The sequence below is a fragment of the Psammomys obesus genome, unplaced genomic scaffold (genome assembly GCF_907164565.1).
Source record: "Psammomys obesus unplaced genomic scaffold, mPsaObe1.curated_primary_1811, whole genome shotgun sequence".
Classification (NCBI taxonomy): Eukaryota; Metazoa; Chordata; class Mammalia; order Rodentia; family Muridae; genus Psammomys; species Psammomys obesus.
In genome coordinates, this window is record NW_026592732.1 from 1,208,545 (window position 1) to 1,216,581 (window position 8,037).

At 53.9% G+C, this 8,037-nt stretch overlaps 1 protein-coding gene across 1 annotated transcript in view; it reads left to right on the forward strand.

Annotated features, from left to right (window-relative positions):
• The window catches only part of Bcam (basal cell adhesion molecule (Lutheran blood group)), a 13,748-nt gene extending 6,295 nt beyond the window's left edge, over window positions 1-7,453 (forward strand). The window contains exons 8-15 of the mRNA XM_055615666.1: window positions 420-576; window positions 4,032-4,150; window positions 4,255-4,396; window positions 4,977-5,113; window positions 5,267-5,411; window positions 5,495-5,639; window positions 6,787-6,904; window positions 6,994-7,453. Of these exons, the coding sequence (XP_055471641.1) occupies window positions 420-576; window positions 4,032-4,150; window positions 4,255-4,396; window positions 4,977-5,113; window positions 5,267-5,411; window positions 5,495-5,639; window positions 6,787-6,904; window positions 6,994-6,999 (969 nt within the window). The 3' untranslated portion in view covers window positions 7,000-7,453. The remainder of the gene's footprint in view (window positions 1-419; window positions 577-4,031; window positions 4,151-4,254; window positions 4,397-4,976; window positions 5,114-5,266; window positions 5,412-5,494; window positions 5,640-6,786; window positions 6,905-6,993) is intronic.
• The last annotated feature ends 584 nt before the right edge of the window (window positions 7,454-8,037 follow it).

Consider the following 8,037-nt stretch of genomic DNA (forward strand, 5'->3'; position numbering starts at 1 on the left):
AGGAAGGGGCTCTACCACTGAGCCACACCCCTAGCCCCTCACTGGGGCATTCTAAGCATGTCCTCTACCACTGAGCCACACCCCTAGCCCCTCACTGGGGGATTCTAGGCAGGGGCTCTACCACTGAGCCACACCCCCAGCCCCTCACTGGGGGATTGCTTCTAGGCAGGAGCTCTACACTGAGCCACATGCCCAGCCTCAACTGGTAATTTTGCCCCAGGGATGTTTGTCTTGGCAAGTACCCTTGATCTGAAGGACCTGTAACCCTGACTTGAGATGGTTTGGAGGATATACCCAACTGTGTGACCCCTGACCCTTGGCTTGAACAGGCTCTAAAGCAAGTATGACACCAGCTTGGTGACCTTTGCCTCCACCCCCAGCTCCCCCAGATTAGCTTAAATCTAGTGTACCTTACTCAGGGTGCCCAGGAAGAACAGCTAAATGTCAACCTCAAAGGGAACTTGAGCCTGGAGCGGGTGCACCGGGACCAGAGTGGAATCTATGGCTGCAGAGTGGAAGACTACGACGCTGGCGAGGACGTACAGCTTGTCAAGACCCTAGAGCTGCGCGTGGCCTGTGAGAGCTTTGGGGGGAAAGGGAGATAGGATGGGGTCAGGCTTTGTCAGCTCCTCTCCCTCCGGATCCCCACCCTGGCTCCTCCCAACTGCCTGGCAGTCTCCAGAGTGCTGGTTCCAGAACACACACTTGCCTCTCTCCCCTGCTTAGAACCCGCTGTGGCTCCCCAGTGTTTCGTAGAGAAAGATCGGGTCCCTCTTTGACCGTCTCTGTTCACCTGAGCAGCTTCACCGTCAACTGACTCTCTCCTTCCACCCTCCACCCTCATCAAAGCTGCAGCTCCAGCGCATCACAAACTCCTCTCTTCTTTCTAACTCCTCAATCTTATGTCCACTGAAGTTAACCTGACTAGATCCTAGATCCTGGGTTCTATTTTTTTTTTTTTTAATTTTTTTATTTTTATTTTATTTTTCTTTTTAGTTACATTTTGTTAACTCTGTGTCCCAGCTGTATCCCGCTCCCGATCCTGGGTTCTAAACAGCTTTTGCAGTTTAGAAAAACTTTTGCTAGGAAGAAAGCTCTGTTCTTGTGTGTGTGTGTGTGTGTGTGTGTGTGTGTGTGTGTGGTGTACATGCTCATGTGCACACACACTTCCTGTGCATGTGTTTGTCAAGGCTAGAGGTCAACCTTAGCTGTTGTTACTTGAGATGGATGCTTTGTTTTTTGAGAAGGATCTTTTCATTGGCCTGGAGCTGATTAAGCAAGGTTGGCTAGCCAGCCAGCATGGCCCAGAGCTCTATCTGCCTCTGCCTCATTAATGCTAAGATTATTATAAGCATGCACAGCTATGCCCAGCCTTTGTATGTGTGTGGAATATGGGGCTTCTAGGCAGGTTACATACTACTGAGCCACACCCCCAGCCCCTCACTGGGGGATTCTAGGCAGGTTACATACTATTGAGCCACACTCCAGCCCCTCACTGGGGGATTCTAGGCAGGGGCTCTACCACTGAGCCACACCCCCAGCCCCTCACTGGAGGGTTCTAGGCAGGGGCTCTACCACTGAGCCACACCCCCAGCCCGTCACTGGGGGGTTCTAGGCAGGGCCTCTAGGACCCTGGTCCTTATGTTTGCAAAGCAATCACTGTACTTGTGGAGCTGTCTCAATAGCCTATGTTTGGCTGTGTTGTTTGTTTGGTTTTTTAAATATTTGTTTATTTTTTATGAGCGCTTTATCTTCATGTTCACCTGCGCAGCAGAAGAGGGCACCAGATCTCATTATAGATGGTTGGGAGCCACCATGTGGTTGCTGGGAATTGAACTCAGGTCCCCTGGAAGAGCAGACAGTGCTCTTAACCACTCTCTCCAGCCCCTTGCCTGTGTTGTTTTAATTGAGACAGACTCTCATAAAACTAGGCTGGCCTTGAACTCACTATGTAGCCAGCCTTACCACAGAAGCAAAGACAAAAGAAAAGTGCTAGTTCAAACTGTTTTAGTCACATTAGCGTGTCTTAGAGCACTGATAAGATGGAGGGTGCGAGGTGACACGGATTGTCACAGTCAGAGTTCCCTGGAGCTGTTCTCCTCCACCTGGTCTGCAGGTAGAATGTCTGCTTATGGAAACCCTCTACGTGTTCTGAAGCAGCAAGAATGAGCAGGAGCTGAGGTTTGACTGTGCTTTACAAAAGGCCTGGGCATGGAGGGCTACTCCACAGTTGTCCCCTTAGGATGAAGGATCTGAGCCCGATTGTCTGTACTGTGCAGAGGAGGGGCATGACCTTGGATGAGGGACTCTCCTTGTAGTTAAGGGCATTCCCACAGAGGGTTGACAGCTGAAGGTTGACAGCTGCTGGGCCTCTTGGCAGCTGGGGGAATCAGTTGTCGGTGTCAGGAGAGAGATCCCGAGCTCCGGGTGTCCACAGTAGCCAGGCAGGGGACCTCTGAGGGAAGAGAACATGGCTAAGAAACTGAAGAATGATACAGGAAACCCACAGAGCTGGAAACTCCTGCTGTGGGCAGAGAGAGCCGGGCAAGAGGCTGTAGCCGCGAATTTGGCATTCTGGAGAAAACTAAACCTACAGTCTCTAGCTAAGCAGTTAAGAGCGGACGAAAGGCAGTGTTCATTAACTAGGCAGGCTCTAGCTGTGGCAATTTGGCCATGATGCCAAGGGTACTGGGGAGCCATGGCAGGATTTTAAGCAAAGATGAAGATGGACCGGTGTGTTCTTGGGTTGGTCAGTGGAGAATGGACAGAAAAGACAAAAGCGAGGAGCAGGGCTGGCAAGATGGCTTATCAAGTCCAGGAGCTTGCTACCAAGCCCAGCAACCCGAGTGTGATTCACATGAAGGAGGGGAGAATCTTCTCCATCAAGTGCCCTCTGACCTCTGACCTGAGCCATGGCGTTCATGCATGCATGCACCACAATAAGTAATAAAAATACAACTTTTAAAAAATGAGGGATAAGATGGCTAGTGGGGTTGCACGCCTTCAGTCGCAGTGCTCAGGAGGCAGAGGCAGGCAGATCTTTGTGAGTTCAAGGCCAGCCTGGTGTACAGAGTGAGTTGCAGGACAGCCAGGGCTGCACAGAGAATCAAAATCCAAAACCAAACAAAGAAGCAAAAGAGTGAGGGGTGGACTAGTGTGGAGGTGAGGATGGTTTGGGGTCGTACATAGGGAAGAGGGGGACCCTTCTGCAGCAGAAATATAAAATCTTTCTTTTTTTTCTTTCTGTTAACAGTGCTTTACTATGTAACCTAGGCTGGTCTGAAACTCAGACCTTTCAGCCTCTGTTTCCCAAGTGCTGGGATGACAGGCACAATTTTGTTGCTGTGTTTTGAGATGCTGACAATTGGACACAGGGCCTTATCTATGCTAGACAAATGCTCTCTACCACCGGTATTTATACCCAACCACGGGTCTGGAGGAGTGAAGTCAGGTTATCTGGCTTAGTGGTTAAGTGTCTACTCACTGAGCTATCTTGCTGGTCCAAGCCCATCAAGTTTTTATGGAGATGGATGGGAGTAATGCAGGGGAGAGCGAAAATTTGAGCTGAAGCAAAACTTGGGTGGAGAGCTGGAGGCACTGAAGCAGAACACCTGCCTAGAATCCCCCAGTGAGGGACTGGGGGCGTGGCTCAGTGGTAGAGCCCCTGCCTAGAATCCCCCAGTGAGGGGCTGGGGGGTGTCTCAGTGGCATAGCCCCTGCCTAGAGTCCCCCAGTGAGGGACTGGGGGCATGGCTCAGTGGTAGAGGTAGAGCAGTTACTTGCCTGGCATGTGGGAAATCCTGGGTTCTATTCTCAGTACTGTAAAGCCACAGATAGCAGGTCAGATAGTGCATTCTCTAAGAGCTGCTCTTCTAGGTCTTGGCTGAAGGGCCTGGATGGAAAGTAAAGATGCCATTGTACTGGGGAGAATAGAAAGAACAACATGGTGCTGTCTGCTGCCTGATAGCCCTCTAGAGGCCCTGGCTGAGTGGCCAAGGGGCTGGGGAATGCGACCATGTTTCCCCCTGCAGACCTGGATCCGTTGGAGCTGAGCGTGCCCGAGGAGCTCTCTGTGTCCCTGAACAGCACTGGCACAGTGGTGAGCTGCTCTGCTACAGGCCTGCCTGCTCCTGCCGTGCGCTGGACCAAGGTGACTGGAGGAAGCTGTGGGGCCTTGGGGGGCGGGGGTGGGGGCCCGCCCTGCCTCTCATCCTCTCATGGCTCTGCCTGGCTTCCTTCCTGTCCCTTCCCTAGGATTCTGTGACCCTTGCAGATGGTCCCGTGCTCTCTCTCGACTCAGTTACCTTTGACTCAGCTGGCACCTATGTATGTGAGGCCTCCACACCCACAGTCCCCCTCCTGAGCCGCACACAGAGTTTCCAGCTGGTGGTCCAAGGTTTGGATTGTTGGGTGGTTTGTGTGTGGACACTGACTGTCCTTGTTCTTCTTTCTTGTGTGTGTGTATGTGTGTGTGTGTGTGTGTGTGTGTGCGCGCGCAAGCAAGCAAGCAAGCAAACAATCGAACAAGCGCGCCTGAGGCCAGAGGTTGACCTTGGATGTCTTCTTCTATGCCTCTCCATTTTTTGCTGGGAGTGGGGGTGTTCTGAGACACAGGTCTCCTCTGTAGCCCTGGCTGGCCTGGAACTCACTGTGTAGCCCCGGCTGGCCTGGAACTCACTGTGCAGACCAGACTGGCCTGGAACTCACAGAGATTCGGCCACCTCCCTCCTGAGTGCCGAGATTCAGGGTGGACATCTGTTGTCAGGGCTGGGGTTGCAGATGCTCACTGCTGCACCCTTCTTTTACATGCATGCTGGGGATCTGAACTCAGGGCCTCAGGCTTGGATGGCAAGCACTTTATCCAATAAGCCATGCCCCAGGCCCTCCTCCATTTTCTCCTCTTTGTTCTCCTGTGTCTCTCTCCTTCCCCTTGCAGCATGCCTCCCCCTCACTGCTATGGTCCCCACCACCCACAGGGCCACCAGAATTAAAACCAAATGAGATAAAGCCCAAATCAGGGAACAGCTGGACAGAAGGCGATGAAGTCCTGCTGACCTGCTCTGCCCGAGGCTTCCCAGAGCCCAAACTCACCTGGAGTCAGCGAGGCGATACTGTAAGGGACTGTCCTTGCCACCCTGAGCCTATCCCAACTTGCACAGGGGACCCTGGCCCTCACGGACCCAGGCTTCATATCCCCACACTCCACCTCAGCCCTTGCCCCCAGCCCTTGATCCCAAGGGGCCGGGCCTGATCCGAGCCTCCACAGCCAGGAAAGCCCCCCTTTGAGGGCAGAGGCTGGAGCAGCAGCTCGCTGATGGTGAAACTGACCAGCACCCTGAGCCGAGAGGGCGTGTCCTGTGAGGCAGCTAACATCCACGGCAAGACAGGTCACGTCTTCCACTTTGGCTCTGGTGTGTAACCGCTGGGGGGCCGCTGGGTGCAGGCAGTCCTGATCTGGTGAGCTGAGCACCTCTCTGTTGTTTTCTTCATACAGTGGCTCCGCAGACTGCCCAGGCTGGAGTGGCTGTCATGGCCGTGGCCGTCAGCGTGGGTCTCCTGCTACTTGTGGTTGTGGCCTTCTACTGCATGAGGCGTAAGGGGCACCCCGGCTGCTGCCGGCGAGCAGAGAAGGGGGCCCCGTAAGTGCCTGCAAGCTTCAATCTCAGCCAGGTCTTGCCGTGAGCCAAACACTCAGCTCCGTTGCTAAGGGAATCCCAAAGCAATCCGCTACCGGGCCTGTCCCGTCTCCTCACCCATCTAGCTCTAGGGTGGCTGTCCACCTAACCCACATTTCTACCCAAAGCCACCTTAAATCTCACCAGCCAGACCTAACGCCGTCCCCGTCCCCTCATCCTCCATTACGGGTCTCTATCTAACTGTAGCTGAGTTCTTTTGTTTTGTCTGAAGTACTGGGGCTGGAACCCAGATTTTATTTATACTAGACAAACCCTTTACTTCTGAACGACACCCCTACAAGCACAGTGGTGGCGCACACCTTTAATTCTGGCACTCGGACACAGGCAGGTGGATCTCTGAGTTTGAGGCCAGCCTGATCTACAGAGTGAGTTCCAGGACAGCCAGGGCTACACAGAGAAACTGTGTCTCAAAACAACCAAAAATAAAAATAAAAAAAGAAAGAAGGACGCCCTACAGCCTGATCTTCTGGAGGCATCTCCTCAGTTGAGAGCTGGCTCTCTCCTGTGTTAAATTGACGACAAACTAGCCTGGGAGACTCTAGGCAGGGACTCCACCACTGAGCCATACTCCCAGCCCCCTTTTTGAGTATTTTGGGAACTGTCTCAATGAGTTGTCCAGGCTGGCTTAGAACTTTCAGTCCTCTTGCTTTAAGCTCTCAAGTGCTGGGATTAGATCCCTGTGCCATGAGGCCCAGCTTCATCTCACGTCAAGACTTTGTGGGATCTGAAGTCTCACGTGGGACGGACTCTGACCTGCTCCTTAAAGCCACATTTCCAGGAGCTGTCTTCATAGTCCCATTCCAACAACCCCAAGTCTAGCTCTGAACCCCACTGCCTATACCCAGTCCTTCTACACTCTGTACCTGAAGCCATCCAAATTCACCCACATCTCACCTCATCCCCAGCCTCCCATAGCATCTCATCCTTGTTCCCAACTGGTCTCCGATACTCGGTAGCCTTGCTTCAAGCCCATCTCCCGCCTCCAGCTCCTCACCTCCCACTACCAAATCCAAATGCCATCACCATCCCTACCCATTCCCAGTTCTTTCTCTAGCAGTGACCATTTCACTGTGCCACTGTCTTCCCCCAGGCCAGCCAGGGAACCAGAGCTGAGCCACTCTGGTTCAGAGCGGCCAGAGCAGACGGGCCTTCTCATGGGTGGGCCCTCCGCAGGAGGCAGAGGTGGCAGCGGGGGCTTTGGAGATGAGGTGAGTGATGTTGGGGTGTCCAGTAGCGAGCCAGCTAAGAGCTGGGCCAGCCTCGTGGGCTCAGGTTCCGTTCCCTGTTCTGTCTCCAGTGCTGAGGCTGAGGGCCTTCCAGAGGGAGTCTCTGGATCTGGAACTTTGGGCATCATCGGAGGACCGGCTCTGCGCTCATCCCCGCCTCCTTCCTCCTCCAGCCTAGGCCCTCCCTTCCTTCCTCTGCCTGCTGGGCAGGGATTCACAGTAGCCAGCAGCCTCACGGAGGGAAAGAGGGGGGTGGGGGCCTGGGAGGAGGCCTTCCTCCAGGGAGTATAACTCTCTCAGGCCCCAGAATAGCTCCTGGACCCAAGCCCAGGGCCTGGCCTGGGATATGGCGCTGAGGGTCGGCAGCCTGGGGCTATTTTTACCTCCTGTGTCCCTTGCTAGGCACTACCCCCACCTGATACCCTGCTTGTAGTCTGACACTGGAGTCCCCAACCCACCTGATCCCTGCCCTTGTCCCCAGCCCATCATCTGTGAACACTGGATTCTGAAATAAATGCTGCCTGTCACATGGCTCCTTTCCTCTGGCCAGGTTGTCTTCTAAGGGAGGGGGATAAAGGGGAAGGAGGGTGCAGGCCATTTTTCCCTTTCACTACTGCTAGCTGGCTGTCTCCTCACATACCCTCAAGAAAGGTCTGATGTCAAGGGGAACAGCAGGAGACAGGCTGGAGAGGGTGAGAGACAGCTAGCATAAAACAAGACTCAGCTGGCTGATGCTGAGGAGACACCAGGGGTCCAAGCACTAGTCTGGACACTGTGGACCGGTGCCCAGTGTCTGCTTGGGGATAAGGTCCTGTCCCATTAAGGAAAAATTCCCAGAGTCCCTAGGGAGCTGAAGCTAAGACTAGAAAAATCCTCTCCCCTTCCTGGAATTGCTGGGGACTCCCTGGGGAATCAGGAGTGACGAAAAGGAATGCAAAAGGGACCTGGGGCGGAGTGGAGAAACTGAAAGACTCTGAGATCCAAACAAGGACTGGAGAGGATGGAGGCGATCCACCCTGCCACCTGAGCAGTTGGGGTAATGATTTGGAGGCCAGGCTGGGCTACACAGTGACTTCGAGTGGGCTGGGACGGCAAAGCCAGGCACTGTCCCAAGA